General features: G+C 42.8%; 2 protein-coding genes across 7 annotated transcripts in view; one reads left to right on the forward strand and one right to left on the reverse strand.

Annotated features, from left to right (window-relative positions):
• The window catches only part of CFAP92 (cilia and flagella associated protein 92 (putative)), an 81,411-nt gene extending 65,477 nt beyond the window's left edge, over positions 1 to 15,934 (forward strand). For 4 of the 6 annotated variants that reach the window (XM_056806575.1, XM_007500334.3, XM_007500338.3 and 1 more), the window contains one exon: positions 12,268 to 13,147. In XM_056806575.1, coding sequence (XP_056662553.1) covers positions 12,268 to 12,410 — 143 coding nt within the window. In that variant the 3' untranslated portion in view covers positions 12,411 to 13,147. Of the gene's footprint in view, positions 1 to 12,267; positions 13,148 to 13,801 lie in introns of those variants that run through there. The other 2 variants (XM_007500337.3, XM_056806576.1) reach the window with 1 other exon arrangement.
• The window catches only part of ACAD9 (acyl-CoA dehydrogenase family member 9), a 48,703-nt gene continuing 43,706 nt past the window's right edge, over positions 11,908 to 16,904 (reverse strand). The window contains exons 14-18 of the mRNA XM_001378507.4: positions 16,540 to 16,666; positions 15,344 to 15,421; positions 14,024 to 14,152; positions 13,203 to 13,275; positions 11,908 to 12,173 (exon numbers count right to left, since the gene is read on the reverse strand). Coding sequence (XP_001378544.1) covers positions 12,073 to 12,173; positions 13,203 to 13,275; positions 14,024 to 14,152; positions 15,344 to 15,421; positions 16,540 to 16,666 — 508 coding nt within the window. The 3' untranslated portion in view covers positions 11,908 to 12,072. The remainder of the gene's footprint in view (positions 12,174 to 13,202; positions 13,276 to 14,023; positions 14,153 to 15,343; positions 15,422 to 16,539; positions 16,667 to 16,904) is intronic.

The following is a 16,904-nucleotide window of genomic DNA, read 5'->3' on the forward strand; positions in this document are numbered from 1 at the left end:
TGCGGACTAGGAATTCTGAAAGCCAATGATTCTGTCTCCTCTGCTGATGGCTGGAAGGGCTGAACACTGTGAGCTATTTTCCCCTGGGACTAGGTCTTCACCACAGCTCAGGCTTGAAAGAGCCAAGTGCTATGAACTTCTGAACCTCATGGAAGTGGGCTGCCAGGGCCTGGGACTTCAAGGGATGGATCTGGGGTGGGTGGGGGCTCTTTTGGTGTAGGCAGGATCCAGAGATTCTGAAATTGGCCTATTCTCAGGCATGGAAACTCGCACAATAGGTAGGGAGATGGTCAGCCGGTACTCCTCTGTGGGGTTTTGCTTCCAATTCTTCCTTCTCCCATAAAAATTGACTCTCTCTGCCTACCTTCCAAGTTGTATTCAGTTAGAGAGCCCCTGCACTTTGTCTTGATGTTGGTTTTTGACTCCTGTCATTTTGAGGTGCTTTTAAAAGATTGGTTTGGAAGGATTGCCAGAGCAGTTTCAGCTTTTGCTTCTGCTAAGCCACCATCTTGGCCATGTCCAGATTTTTGTGACTCCATTTAGGGTTTTCTTAGCAAAGATACTAGAATGGTTTGTCATTTCCTTTTCCAGCTCATTTTACAGAAAGGGAAACTGAGGCAAACAGGGTTAAGTGACATTCATGTAGCCCATTAGAGCTTGCAGAACACTTTGTATACCTTGTCACAAGAATTCCACAGTATTCCTGCAAGGTAGGGACTAAAGATGTAATTTTCATTCATCAATCCTCTTTTTAAAAAAGATGAGCAAATGACTTGCCCCTGATCACATGGTTAGTGTCCAGAGGGGGGATTTGTTTAAATCTTTTTGAATCAACATGTATCCTCTTTGTTATTGTCTTTGTATGGACTCAAGTTGCTTTTTGAGATTTTTTTCTTAGTATTTTATTCATTTTAATATAGTCAACAAAAGCTGTGACGTAAGGAAATCAGGACCTCAAGAGGTAATGTGACTTGCTTGCTAATAGCATTTAGTGGCAGAACTGGGTCCAGACACTGGTTCCATGCCACTATATATATAATGTAATATAATATAAATATAGTATAATATATAATCTAATAATTATATTAAAGATGATTGTTAAAGAGATTCTTGCACTGGGTAGAAAGATTAGTCCTCTAAGATTCTATGTGTGGGATGAACTTAGATTGGGGAAACAAGTATGGCAAACCAGACATAAAGTGATGAACATCTGGGCTAAGGCATTGGCTGTTAACAGTCAAAGAGACATTTTGGGAAAGGTGGTGATCAGATTTAGCAGTGGATTGATATGGGACGGGTCAGAAATCAACTTGTAAAAACTGTGTTAGCCAATATCATAATTTCATAGGCTAATCTTTGGGAAAATGGGTTCTAGAAATTTCATTAATATTTGTACAGTGCTTGGCATGTAGGAGGTGCTCAATAAGTGCTTGTTCTCATGCCACTAGTGTCAGCACCCTTTTGATCTGGATGCTGTCTCCAGGAATGAAGATCATGAGTTGTGTGGAGTGGAGTTTTAGGTTAGCTGGCACCCCCAGAAATTATTCTAATGAGCAGGCAGGAGACTGGATAAGATCCTTGCAGAGAAAATGTGGCTTTATTTGGAGAAAACAGTGGGGAAGGGGGAAGAGGGGGAGGGACAGGGAAGGAAAAGATATTCTGCCCACACAAACTGCTTTCTTGGGGCAGAAATGTCCTCTCTCCTTCTATGTACAATCACAGACTTCTACAATATTCCTGATGCAAGATTCTCCTCCTTCCCTCTGTCCAACGCCACAGAGGAGGGCTGTGAAGTTTCAAATCTTGAGCACATGATTGTCAACATTACATACCCCTAACGACTCCCATGGTCAAAAACCTGTGGCTGTCCTATGATTTTCAGCCTGGAACAGTAAAGATACACTTGAAATTCCCCGTTTCTTCCTCCTTCAGCTTATCTTGCCCCTCTTCCTAGAGTTGGCATCTTTCCCAGAACACAGGTAAGCTCAAGGTTTTTGGAAATAGGTCAGAAAAACTAAAAATTTAGGGGGGCGGTTTTATCCTAAGGAAGAGTAATACTAAGGGATCTTGAGAATTGGGGTTACAAGCCAAATACTACTCTGAGAAGTCTTGGGTTCAAATATGACCTTGCACACTGAGTATTTAACCCCCATTGCCTAGACCTTTCCATTCTGCCTTGGAACCTATACTTACTATTGATTCTAAGATGGAAGGTAAGAGGTTTATTTTTTAAATTAAAAAAAAAAAGAACTCTGAGGGACAGTTAAGTGGCACAGTGGATAGAGCACCAGCCCTGAAGTGGAGAGGACCTGGGTTCATAGATGACCTCAGACACTTCCTAGCTGGGAAAAGTCCCTAAACCGGTTTGCCTAGTAGCCACCCTTCTGTCGTAGAGTTGGTACTAAGACAGAAAGTGAGGGGTTGGGGGAAGCAGAGAAAGAGCTTTGTTGGGGAGCCTCTGAGGCTTCAGGGAACCTTTTACTACCTTTTTAAGAACTATTTTTGCTCGTGCGTATGGAGATATTTATAGTGAGAGAACTTTGAACTGTCTGCCTATAAGTTTTACATTGTAGTCTAGGCAAGAAGCCATCAGGATCTGAACTTGAATGGTGGGAGAGAAGAGATGCTGGAAGGTAGAAATGCCAAGATTTGGCAGTGGATTGGCTATGTGGGGTGAATGTCCGGGAAGAGTTGAGCCTGGATTGTTTGGAACATGATGGTGCCCTCAGCAGTCATAGGGAAGATTGGAAAGTTGGTGGTGGGGAGGAAAATCATGTGGGGTTTTGGCTTTCTTTTTGTTTTTTTTGATATGATGAGGTTGGGATGCCTAGAGGACACCCTACTACCAAGGACATTTGTTTTAAGTGTAATCAGATGCTACCAAGCTTATTTGTGGAGATATTTAGAAATACGTAAATAAGCATTTTAATGGTCTATGCATTGATTGGGCTATTTTTCAAAGAAGTTCATTTTGTTACTTGGTTAGATTTTTTCCCCACTGACACTATTTCCAGAGAGCTCAAACAGCTCATTAAATACTGTTCTGGAAATAGCTACATTTCGCAGATGCTCCATTTGCCTTCGAATGGTTTTCTTAAAGACTGAAAGCAAGTTTGAAGAAGACAGTTTGGTAGGACGGACACCAAAAGGACTCAGAACCTCAGAAGGCTATCTCACTGCCCTGCCCATGGTTTAGTATGGGAAAACATCAAGGCACCTAGGAAATAGCACAATTATTCTGATGAACACCTGCCCTGAATTATCAATTAATCTCCTAGCCGTAGCTAGCTCTCTAGGCTCCAGGACAAACCCAACCATGCATGCAGTGCAGAGTGCCCACAGGGACCTTGAAATCATTTTGCAGACATTGCCAATGCTCCCTCAATTCATCATTGCTACAAAGTACCGGGATGCTGGCATTCCCACACTTCATCACTCACAATGCAGTTTCAACGTTTGTGATCAAACGGAAAGGGGACACACCTGCCCCTCTCATCCCCCAATCCCACACCCTCTCCCTCCAAGGAATGTGATGTAAGACGTGGGTCCATTGATGCCCAGAAGCTTCCCAAGTGGTCTTTGCTCAGGCTTTGGAGGAGGCTGAATCTGCCGGCATATTTAACTGAAACACTGAGTAATGGACAAGAAAGGGAAGGGCAGAACGGATTTTTTTATTTACATGTCTTAGCAAATAACCCCAGGAATGGTAACGAGGCATGCAAGAAAGAAGACGATTTGGGTACCTGTAGCTGACAGAATGAGAGAGTGGATGTGGGTCCCTGGTCACTAAAAAACACAGAGTGGAACTATAATCCACCAGGAGAACATGGAAGCTGTTGTGAAGTTTGAAGAACTCCAGGGGAAAAAAAAAATCAGTAAATCTCTGCTGATTCTGCCAGATTCAGAGGGAAGTAGATCTTGCCATCAGACTGATCTGATCACCAATTTGGGTCTAGCAGAAACTTCCTGATAGAATTCCGTAGGTCAATCATGATTGTTGTAGCCATCCTCCCTTTTGAATATATCCATCTATCCATCTAGTGCAGTATATCATCTTTCAAAGGCCCCAAACACCACATAGTGAAATGAGTGGGAGATTTGCTCTATGTTTTCCTTGCATTTAAAAAAAGAGAATCTCTCATTCCTATTTTTTTTTTTGTAAAGTGCTCTGCTGTCCACTTTGAAATTCATTTAGCATTTCAGTGCCAAGATGCTACTTCTATGCTCACACCTTTTTGATAATTTCTCTTTAGACTTAGTATCTTTAAACTTATGTTGCCAATTTCCATTAGGCTACAATAGATTTTCTTCTAATTCTGAATTGCTTGAAGTTAAACTGTTAAATGAATGGATTGCCTTTGGTGCTCACTCTATGCTACGTATATCAGCCGCCAACATTAAAAAAAATTAAAATAATTTTTTTTTACCAATTACATGTAATCATTTTCACATAAATTTTCTGAAGTTATGATTGAACTTGTCTCCCTCCCTCCCTTCCTCCTCCATCCTGGAATTGGCAAGCGATTCGATGTGGACTGTATATTCATTAAATATGCAAAGCATATTTCCATACTGTTCATTTTTGTAAGTGAATAATCATATAAAACCCAAATCCCCCAATATAAACCCCAATAATTATACAGTGCTTTGATCTACATTCTGACTCCGACAGATCTCAGAGCATTCTTTGTCCCAAGTCCCTCAGTTGTCCGGGATCATGTATTGCTGAGAGTAGCCAAGTCTGACACAATTGATCGTCCCACAATATTGCTGTTAACTGTGTACAATGTTTTCCTGGTTCTGCTTTCAATCAACATTTCTGATGCTACCACCATGTGCCAGGTTCTGTGCTAAGTACTGGGGATACAAAAGAAGAAAAAAGGCAGTTTCTGCCTTCAAGGAGATGAAATTAACTGGAGGTGACAACACGCAAGCAAACATGTGCAAAGCAAGCTATAAACAGGAAAGAGAGGAAATACAGCTGATCCCCATTATTCTAGGCTTTCATTTGTGAATTTGCTCACTTGCTAAATCACTAACTCATGCTTTCACGATCACGCACTGAGCATCCATCAAGGCAATGCTCTGCCTTTTTGTTTCGGGTCTTGTACTCTAACCAGCTATCTGTTCTGCAGTTGACTTAGTGCTGTTTTTTGCATTTTTGTGTTTTGCTGGTGATTTTGCTGTTTAAAATGGCCCCCAAGGGTGGTGTTGAGGTGCTTTCTGGTGTTTCTAAGCCCAAGAAGGCTGTGATGGGTCTGAAGGAGAAAATATATGCAATAGATAAGTTTTATTCAGGAATGCGTTATAGAGCTATTGGCTGTGAGTTCATGTTTATGGATCCACAATATAGTTCAGGCAGAAAAAAGAAGAGGAAATTTGCTAATCTTGTACATGAGTCTTCTTGGGAAAGTAAAGGTTGTAACCAGAGGCTCGCAGGAACCTGACTCTGTTATTCTCCCAAGGAGCAATGGGTCATTTATTCAGTGTTTGTGGCAACTTTAGAGCACAGAACTACCTCAAATGATGAGAAGCAACTGCAATCAACAGAGGAAAGGCACTGGAATTAAAGGGGGGTGGGAAAGGCTACCCAGAGGATGTGGGATTTTAGTTGGGACTTGAAGGAAGCCAGGGAAGACAGTAGCCAGAGACAGAGAAGGGGAGAATTCTGAGAACCAAGATATGGAGGGTCTCGTTCATGGAACAGCAGAGAGGTCAGAGTCACTGGCTCAAAGTAGATGTGGAGGAATAAATATAAGAAGACTGGAAAAGGAGAAGAGGGGTAGGTTAGGAAGGGCTTTGAATGTCAAACTGAGCTTTTTGTATTCAATCCTGGATGTGATAGGGAGCCACTGGAGTTTGACGGGATCAGAACTATACTTTTGGAAAATCTTAGTGGCTAACTGGAGAAATGGATTGGTTTCAGGAGAGCCTGGCAGGCTATTATTGTAGTAATCAAGGCAAGGAACAATGAGAAACTACACTGGAATCGTGGCAGTTTCAGATAAGAGAAGGAGGTGTATTGGGAAGATGTTGCAAAGGCCTTGGACATAGGAAGGGGGTGATGAGAAACACTGGGGAGTTAAAGATGACGCCTATGTTGTCCTCTACAATATTAGGGAAGGTAAGAGGGGTGGGAGGAAGATTTATAGGGAAAGATAATGAATTCGGTTTTGAACATGGTTTAAGCTATCTATTGGGCATCCATTTCAAGATATCTGAAAGGCAAGATTGGTGGTCAGCAGAGAGAATGGGGCAGGAAAGGAGAATAATTGGCATAGAGGTCAAAACTAAAGCTTGATCATCAAGGGAAATATTCAGGGAGAAGAAGACCCAGGAAAGGAACCTGAGGGATATAAGGTATGACCTGGAGAAGGATCCAGCAAAGAAGACAGAGGCTTTGGTCAGAAGTAAGGCTATTTCATGAGAAGCAGGGGTGAAGGAGGAGAGAGTGGTAGAAGAAATGAGTGATAAGAAATGAAGATGAGGGAGAAGAGGGACCTCACTGAGAATGGCCTCAACTTTTTCTGTCCCATGAGAAAAGCACTCAGCTAAGAGAGTGGGGGAAGGAGGACCCATGGGGGAGGTTTCAAGTGGGTTGAAAAGGTTGGGAAAAGTGGGGATAGTGAGGTGAAAAGGGAGCTAATATTGTCCAATAGCAGTGAGAGCCCAGTTGGGGTTGTATCACATAAATTTGTTAGGATCCAATCAGAAGAGTTACATCATTTCCCCCCCATTTTCATTCAGTGGCATGAGTAAGGGAGCAAAAGGGAGCTAGAGGTGGGACTGATCCAAAGCTGAGATTTGGCTGGGTATTATCAGCAATATAAAGGGACTAAGAATTCAAGAGAGAACAGAGTAAAATTGGTTTACCTACAGTTCAAAATGGAGAAAAGAAGAGAGTGGCTAGTTCAGAGAGAACTGAAGAATCAAGGAACTGGAGGCCACGGTGCTGACAGAGAATAGTAGTTTTATAAAGGAAGGCAGAGGGAAAGGTAAAAAACAAAACAAAACCAAAAATGGCTGGATAGCTTATAATTCTTGAACACTCAGGTGGTACATTTGTAGGTGATGGCAAGATTACAGGTTTGGCTATCTTTGTGTGCAACTGAGGTGGGGTTGAGGGATGGCTCATGGGAAGTGGGTAGGTTGAGGAACTCAGTAGCTAAGGTGTTTGAGAGAATCAATATATGTGTTGAGGACCCCTAATAGGAAGGCAAGAGTTGGAGAGAAAACTTGTGAGCCAGGTAGTGAATGCATTGAGGAAGGAAGGGAATGACGTGGGGAACCAGGATTCGAATTGAGCTTTAGATATAAATAGCATGACTCTCATAGTAAGAGAGGTGAGTGATAATAGTAGGAGAAGCTGGAAGGGGCAATTAAAAAAAAAAGCAAATTAATGGATACATTTTAGAATCTTCCATATTGTGTGGAATTAGATGCCTTTCCCCTCCAAATGCGACACTGAACACCACTTAAAAATATACCTTGAATAGTATATTAAAACTTAAAAAAAAAAAGCAAGAAGTACTCCAATTCCCATTCTTGACCTTGAGGAGAATGGGGAAGGTGCAGCCAGTACTGGAAGAAACTGTGTCGTCAGAGGGGAGCCACGTTTCAGCAGTATTTCATAGATGGACGTGGGAGAGGGAAAGAGTTGGGATAAAGAAACATTTGTTGCCTATGGAACAGGGATTCCCAGAGGGCACAATGGAAGGGCTAGGCGGTGTTCGGTTGAAATTTTAGGATGAGGTGGTTGAGGGGGACGAGAATGAGGAATCAGATGGAAGGCGGGGTAGGGAGGAATGGGGCTTGGTTGATGAGCTACAGGAATTCAGTCACCAGGTTGACCATCTTTGAGTGGAGGGCATCCCTCCTCTTCTCAGCAGAGGTTGGAGGCAAGACTGGAGACAAGTGCATCATGAGATGGGAGGCACAAGGTCAGCTGGGAGGTCCTGCTTCCCACCTCCTCTTCTTTACAAAGGCTGGAGATTAGGCAGGAAAAGGGCACATCTGGAGATGGATGCCAAACCCACACACAAGAGAAAGAAGTCCCATCCGCCATGAACTTTTCTCTTCCTCTTTCTTCAAAGGATAGGAGTAGCGAGCGATGGAAGGATGGAAGTCAAAGGGTGTGATGTCCCTCTTTGCCCTGGATGGTCTCTGTTCTAATTGAGAGAATGGACTGGCAGAAGGGGATAGAAATGTTGCCTTGTGGTGGCAGAGATGGAAGTGGTTGTTTTGGGGCAGATGGAAGATGCCCAGCTTGGCCCTTGGCAACCTTTCCTCAGGCCCAGCTGCTTCCAGCAGGAGATGGAAGGCACAAGGCTTGAGGTCAGAGGAATAATTGGCTGCTCTTCTCCCCCCTAGTAAGGCAGCAGTAGGCAGTGATTTCCTGGGACCTTTTATTACACGGCAGTAATGCCTGCACCTTTGGACCCAAACAGTATAATCATATAATCGTAGACTTGGAAGATACTTTGGTCAAACACCCTCATTTTATAGATGAAGAAATGGGTTTAGAAAGAAGGGAAGACATTTGCCCAGGGTTGGTGTTACCCTGTTTTGGACATTATTACTGTAAAGTCTGTTGTAGCTACAGAAAAGGAGAGGCCCCATCACAGGCTGAAGGCAGGTTAGACCCCGAGAAAGGCAGAGCTTCTAGAACGGGTTCATTTGGGCTTTTCTTTCAGATTTAATGAGTGATCCTTTACCACAAGTGTGACAGGTGGAGAGTTGGGTTCAAAAGAAATGGATCTACTTCCAGAATTATGGAGTTAAGAGAAAATCATTATTGCTACTGCTTCTATTTGTGACTAAAGGAAACTTTCTCCAGCATGTGATTTTGTATGAGAATCCTTGGTGGAGAAGGGGTTATACTTTAGTGGCAGCTCTTTGAGCCTTTTTCTTTCTCTTCCCCCATGCCCGATACATCACTGGCACCTAATAATTGCTTATTAACTGATCAATTGTTTAATAACTGTGTCAATATATTCTTCTCCCCTCCCTCCCTGGCCACACTTAATTCAACTGTTGCCCCAGTGTGGGCAATGGACGTGCAGAAGCTATTCTGGAACAGGAAGGACCCATCAAGGAGCACCATTTAGCGTTTGATCTGGAACCTCTTCTTGGGAGGGCCAGATTGGATCTCTTCATGAGTAACTATCAGCAAGCCATCTGTTTTTTCACTCCTATGATAATGAGTGCAGAGGAGGATTAGGCAGGTGCTCTGATGTTTCTCTCTTTAGAGGATGGTGGTAAAGGCACTTGCCCAAAGCTATAGAAGTACTGAACATCAGAGGTAGGATTTGCACTTGGATCCTCGGACAAACAATGGTGCTTTTCCCACTGCCCCACACTGCCTTCTTAGACTATATTAAGAAAGGGGGGGAAGAGAGGGAAGAGAACTCAAGACTCAAAATTCTTTAAAAAATATTGGAAATAGTTTTTAGATTAATTGGGGAAAAAATAAAACGGCACAAACAACAACAAAAGCAGGGAGGACCCAGAGATGATCCAGTCAGCAGGGTTTTGTGATTTTCCCCAGCTCCCTCTGGCAGGATATAAATAGGGGAAATATGTTTCAGACGTATAGTTTGAAATGCCCGTAGGACATCCGGGGAGCCGAGACATAAGGGCTGGATAGAGACCTGGGAATCAGCTGGGTAGAGATGACAGTTAAACATGTGGGAGCTGACGAGATCCCCAAATGATGCCAGACAGGACTGGGATTCTCAATCTGGGCTCTGTGGAGTTAGGTTGGTTTTAAAAAATATTTGCATTTCAATATAGTTTCCTTGGTAATTGCTTGTATTTTATGCATTTTGTCAATGAGTCAATAAGCAGTTACCAAGAAACCAACTAGGTTTCAGGGACTGAGCTAAGCACTAAGCACAAAAATAAGGAAAAGAATCCCTCCTCTCACTCCCAGCCTAATGGGGAAGACAGCATGCAAACATCTATGTAAAAGGAAGATACACGCACACAGGTCCAGGGGTGGCTCAGTAGATAGAGGCAGGCTTAGAGACCTGGGTTCAAAACTGGCCTTAGATACTTCCTAGCTATCTGGGCAAGTTGCTTAACCCTCACTGCTTAGAGCTCTTCTTATTTGGAACTATTTAGTATCAATTCTAAGGTGGAAGGTAAGGGTTAAAAAAAAAAGGTAGGAATATGGTGAACATTTCACTGTACCCTGCCCTGGTAAGGCTACCTTTGCAGGACTTGGGTTTGTCAGGAGGCACTCCGTTTTGGAAGAACCCCATTTTGGAAGAAGCCAGAATGTGTCTAGAGGAGGAAAACCAGGATGGTGAAGGGCCAAAAGTTCCTGCTGGGTGAGAATTGGTTGAAGTAACTGGGGCAGATTAGTCTAAAAAAAGGAGAAGGAAGAAAGACATCATTATAGCTGTCATGTGGTAAAGGAAAATTAGATTTAGTTTAGTTGGCCCCAAGACAGGCAGAACCAGAAGCAAAAAGCAGAATTTGCATTTAAAGAAGCTTCATGTTCTAGAAACACTTGCGCTGTCTAAGAGAGTGAGTTCCTCCACATTGGGCCTCTTACTCATCCAGGATATCGAAGGGGAGATTCCTTTTTCAGGCAGGGGTTGGCTTAGAGGGTCACTGAGGTCCCTTCCAATCTGAAATCCTGATTTTTGTTAAATCCAGTTTTGAGTGTGGGGGCTGGAAGCACTTTGAAACTTGAGGATGGGTAGAATGAAAATTAGGCTTAAGAAGGCTTTGGTCAGAACATGGGTTTTCTTGGAAGTATAATCATTCCAGGGATGGGGACCCCAGGGTCCATTTTTTTTAACCAGTAGGCAAGTAGGAGGATTAAGAAGTGCTAATTCTGAGAAGATGCACAGGATTCTGACCTCATTTTCAGGCAGTGATTCAATCCAGGTCTCTCCCCATTACATTTCATGTAGCCCCTCCAGCTCTAAGAATTGGGAAAGCAGTACCAGAACTTAAAATGTAAATAAAGTAGTGATCATTAAAACAATCTGGTACTGGCTAAGAGATAGAAGGGTAGATCAATGGAATAGACTTGGGGTAAATGACCTGAGCAAGCCCGTGTTTGATAAACCCACTTAGGACAAGAATCCACTATTTGACAAAAACTGCTGGGAAAATTGGAAAACAGTAGGGGAAAAATTAGGTTTAGATCAACATCTCACACCCTATACCAAGATGACTTAAAAATTTATATATATATATGTGCATATATATATATATATATACACACACACACACATATATATAAATTAAAAAATATATAAATGACAAATATAAAGAGGGAAATTATAAATTAGGTGAACATATAAATAGTATGCCTATCAGATCTATGGGTAAGAGAAGAATTTAAGACCAAGCAAGAGATAGAAATGTAAAATGAATAATTTTGATTATATTTTTAAAGATTTTGAAAACCAATACCACCAAAATTAGAAAGAAAGCAACAAACTGGGAAGAAATTTTATAACAAAAATCTCTGACAAAGGTCTAATTTCTCAGATTTATAAGGAACTAAGTCATATTTATAAGAAATCAATCCATTCTCCAATTGACAAGTGGTCAAGGGATATGAATAGGCAGTTTTCAGATGCAGAAATTAAAACTGTGAAAATACCATGAAAAAGTGTTCTAAATCCCTCCTGATTAGAGACATGCAAATCTAAGAACTGGGAAAGTCAATCCTGAGAGCAAAATTCTGATCTGGATTGCCAAATCTGCTGTTTCCTCTTCAAGAACTTGTCAAGTTCGATTTCTTACTCGGTCTAGTAAGGAACACAAATTATGTGAAGTGTGTGCTAGTAGTATTCAGTAGTAGGATTTAGTTTAGCAAAATTTCTCAAGATAGAGTCCTTTTCAGGGATTTGACAAGACAAAAGGAATTAAACAGACCTTTAAACATTTTTAAGAAACCCTTTTCATGAGTTAATTATGAATTTATTCTGTGAAAAAATGGCAAGTGTCATTCTAAATCAGACCCATCTAAAGCCATGAGCTGATTATATAGTTCAATGACGTGGTGGATCATAATCATATATGGATTCCAGGTGTACTTTTTCCTGCTTCTCACAATAGCCTTTGCAAGGGATGAGCACATGGGAAGGATCTAGTCTCCAGTACCAGCCGGGCAGCTTTTTTAATATGTTCATCTAAATTTTCAGAAGAATCTGGAAAAAGAAAAAAAAAGATGACTACTAAAAAGTAGGGCTGAAAAAAGGAGTCTGTCTAATCAGCCACTTTCTGGTCATCCTATTGTTGCAGCCGGGGGTTATCCAAAGTACGTCCTCCTTAATCAACAGAGTGACCATAACCTGAAGTCCGTAACTGTGGAAGGGTCCATGGAAAGTCTGAGAGTGAAATTCAAAGTAAATGACTCAGAGGGAGGGACCATTAGTTCTGCCTGAATGAAGCAGAGGGAGCTGATTCACTGTCCTGAATATCCAAACGTCAAAAAACTGGGGAGAGGAGAAGACTCTTCTATTTGCCAGTCATCTAAGATAGAAAAGAATGCTGGCAACCCCCTTGACTTTTCTAGACAAATTTGAATGCCAGAGATAATAAAATTTGTTAAGCATCTTGATTGTATTCTTTAATAAGCACAGACAAAACTCTTGCTTTCTTCTCTAGGAACTAATGAGGCTCCTGGAGTATGGTCCAGTAATAGGCACAGTAGTCCCGTCTGCTAGAGCAGAGGACGATTTCACAAGGGTCAGCTTTCTGGGAAAGATTGGAAGAGAAACTCCCAGTGAAGTAGGCAGACTGTGGAGTTGGGGGTAGGGCCTGCCCAACAATGCACAGACACCACACTGTATGCCTCACTAGAGATGGGTTTTTTGATCATCTTAAGCCAATTTCCACTGCACAGAGAGAAGATAGTACCATTCACGAAGGTCTTGTCGTTATTGCTATGGCTCTACTAAGAATGGTCAATTATTTTAAGAACAATCACTTGATTACTTGGTTTGTGAAAATGCTGACTACAAGAGGAATGAAGATATTTTCCTAATACTTTGTAACTTACTCATTGGGTACTAAGGAAAGAGGAAGGGGCCCTTATTCAGCTAACTAATCAGGCAAAACGAGCATAAGCAAGATCTTCATTGGAAAATCTGCTCCTTGTTATTCTTGACTCTCACACAGACACACGACCAACCCCCCCCCTCCCAGTCAGCAGCCCCCCCCCCCCCATCACTTACATTTTTCTAACTGAGCCATGTTGTAAAGATTCTGGAAATAGGCTTCAGTGCAGAAGATATTTGTCAGTAGCACCTGGGAGGAAGAAGAGTCCAGCGGAATGGATTTTAAAGTTTCCTGTTTGCTACAGATAATGCAGTAATCTCAACCCTGAGGCAGCCGGGGCCACAAGGGGCAGAATAGGGGTAACATCCCCCTCCCCCGCCCCCTCTTAGTGACCAGCGAGGGCATGTCCAGGAGAAGACGAGGCCAGAAGGAAGGGCAGGCCGGCCCGGCTCTGGGCCCTCAGCACGAGGAGAACGCCGGTTCTTGAGCCGGTGTCCAGGGGGTTAGGGAACGCTCGTCCCTCCCCTCGGTTCCTGAGGTGAGATGTACTGAATGGACGGTCGGGCCCGTAATGCCATAATATCACAGCTGTAATGACAGGAAGGGCCTCCTCGTTTGGCCTGACGCTCACGAGGGGGAAGTGTTGGCGCTGCAGGCCCAGTGAATTGGGGCTACCCGTTCTAGGGCACAGACGAATGCTATTCCTCTTACTTCCATGGGGATAAGATGTTAAGGAATCATTGAATGTAAAAAACTCTTTCATTTCTTTCTGCAGGCAAGACCAAAACTGAGAAAAGAAGCCAGCCCTTAAATAACTGATCAGGTGGCTTCCTAGCCAAGCACAGCCATCAAACCCATTTCTCAAAGAAATGCTTCCTTCTCCAAAACCAACCGCATTTCCAAAACAACACTGAAAGCGAGTGGAATATCAGGTCCACCACACACGTACCGAATTTAAGAGAAAAACCACCCACGCCCTCAGCCCCTCCCTACTCACTTCGTGGTCGTAGTTGCGCAGTCCAATGCGGATGGAGCGACTAGATCTCGAGAGGACGGCGGTCATGGCATACATGTTAATCATAATGTCCGCCATGCGCTTCATGGTCATCTGCTCTTCCAAGATAGTCTAGGAAAAGGGAGTCACATCAACCCTGAAGAGATCCCTGGAAATCCACAACCACCTTCCGAACCCACCAATGTTCTGTCTCTAAAGGGAAGAGCAATTCAATGAGAGGGCGTTCCCCTCTGATGTAGGCAAGGAAGCCACCTAGATTTCAGCCAAAGCTACAACCCTGAGAAGGGAGGTAGCTCTGTGGGAAAGCCCCCATGGTAAGATACTCAGGACATTCCTCATTTAATCCAAAGACATTCTGCAGCCGCTTCTTGCAGGCTGCTCCGACAGCTCTTGCTGGAGAGCTCCTCGGGACAGGAGGCCGCCCTTGGCCAATCCCCTATGGGGCTGGCCCTGTATTTGCAATCAAGCAGTCTTGGCCTCAGAGGGAATCTTTCTATAGAAACCCCAAGTAAAATCTCCCCTTTCCTGGTTAGCCTTGCCAGACTGAGGTGACTGAACCTCATTTTTACAATGACAGACTTCTCATGGCATATGAGTTGGGTCTCAGTTACAAAGATGTATGTGGCCCTCTAATTCTCAAGACAGAAGGAGCAGACTGAACAGACCCAAATATCTGGGCCGTTTTTTCAATGTTTCTTAAATCCTCAGGGTGAGGATGAAAGCTCTTTTTAACAAACACTGAAGTCTTTCTGCTTAAATCTAGGATGGACATGAGGGTGAGCCAAGTCCAGTCCCTGCCCCAAGACTCCAAATTTAGTGGGTAGAATAAGGTATCCACATCAATGGTAAGAATGCCAGATATGATCAGAACAGGCTGCAGTGAAGGACTGCTTCCAGAGAGATAAGACCAAGGCAGGCTTTGGGTTGGAGGCAGTTCCAAGGCTGGGCCTTGAAGGCCTGGTGGGGTTTCAGTAGAGCCTGGCAGAGGGGCAGGACATTCTGAAAGTATTCTCCTTTTATCAATTGTTGGGGACCCTGGAAAAGGCCATGTCAGGGTCACTCCCTGACCCCTTTTCCCCCCTGAGGTGTGATAAGGAGCACCTGTTAAAGCCTCATACACCCCATGAACAGAAGTGATCAGAACAAAAGCATTTCAGAAAGGGCAGTGGCTGCTCTATAACATCCCAGAACCCTGGCAGGGGATGAGCTTTTCTGCAGAGTGCAAGGTGACTTGCAGTTCCTTCTCAGTATTGGTCCCCATACTGGACTGATGCATCACTGACCAAAGGGAAGGCTAGTTACCTTGCCAAACCTCTTCAGCAACACCTCTACCGTTTTTCCAAAATAATACACGTTTTCTTCCAGTCGCTTTGCACTCTCCTGTAAGGAAAGCAGAATGCCAGCTGCAGAGTGCATAACTTTGAAAAAGGAACTGAATTTAACACTGCTTCACCAAGATCACTCTGGGATCAAATTAGTGCATTAACCAGTCCCCCAAATCTCTCATGCTCCCACTTCTGGAGCACGTGAACTAGAAGTGCTGATATCAAGACTAGCCCTGATGCCACTACTTGAGTGAAGAGAAATTTTACAGATGGGCACTGTCCTGCAGAGTAGGCAAACTGAGAAGTTAGGCTAGTGAATGATCATGCTTCAAGTAACTTGTCCACCAAATATCTCTTTTGACATAACTATTATTTTTTTGCATTCTTCTATGCTCTTAAAAAGAGAGATCTGGTATTCTTAACCTATTTTACCCTCATTTTGTTATTTTTTTCTCTGTAAGGTGGATTAATTTATATGCTGATAAAACTTTCAACCTCTCAATTGGGATTTCTCAGGAAGAATATAAATGGAAAAGGCTGTATACAATAAATTTAAAAGTAAAAAGTCTGTTGGTTTTGTGACTGATTTTATTTCTCTAAGATGTTTTATGCAAGTTCTTTCATAATGCAGATATATGACTAGACATTTGGAAGAGGAGCTTCCTCCCCCAGTTCTGGGGTGGAGTAGATGAACACGGGATCGCTAAGTTATTGAGCTCTCATGATCTGAAGTAATTGTGCAAATGAAATTGAGGAGGGATTATGGGAAATTTGGGAAGAAATGGTTAAGAAAATAATGTGTAATTAATAAGCAAAACAATAGTGGAATAAAAAGGATAGGTGATCTAGATTTGTGAACGAAGGATGCTGGAGTAAGCCAGTTAGAACTTGAATAGATTGTTAAGGGGTAAGGAAGAGTTAAGTGGGTGAGCAGCTCCCATTTTTAAAAAAGTTTCAAAGTATGAATAATAAAAAATGTGTTCAAGGTATCATAGGGTTTAGAAATGGAAGGGGCCTTGAGAACATCTTGTCTGGAGATTATTAAAATGCAACAAATGAATGAGTTTGCTGCTGTCTTGTGCCAAGTATGAAAAGAGTCCAGGGCAATCCCCTCCCCTAACCTAATTCCCAGGACCAGTGGCCCAAGACAAAGCATCACACACATATACTTACCTCCACATTGGGATGTACGATTCCATCTTTCCCTGTCAGACCCAAATCGACCTTCCTTCTCACGCTTTCTCGAAGTTTTTTTGACAAGTGTTCCATTGCATTACCCACGTTCCCTTTCCTCAAGTCACTGAAACGGGATTCACAAGCCTACTCAATAAGCCAGGTACCAATGTTCTGAGCCAGTCATAGTCAATGTTCTGACAAAGGTCTAGGCTGGTTTGTTTCTAAGAAGAGCATTTCAGCAGAAAGACTGTGAGGAGCCCACAGATTATTTGCAATCTAGATCCTTTATTAACAGAAAGCCTCATTCAAGCCGAAGGCGTTATTTTGGAGGCACAACTACTGCTAGGAGTGAGAGTTTACTG

This window comes from Monodelphis domestica, chromosome 7 (genome assembly GCF_027887165.1).
Source record: "Monodelphis domestica isolate mMonDom1 chromosome 7, mMonDom1.pri, whole genome shotgun sequence".
Taxonomy (NCBI): domain Eukaryota; kingdom Metazoa; phylum Chordata; class Mammalia; order Didelphimorphia; family Didelphidae; genus Monodelphis; species Monodelphis domestica.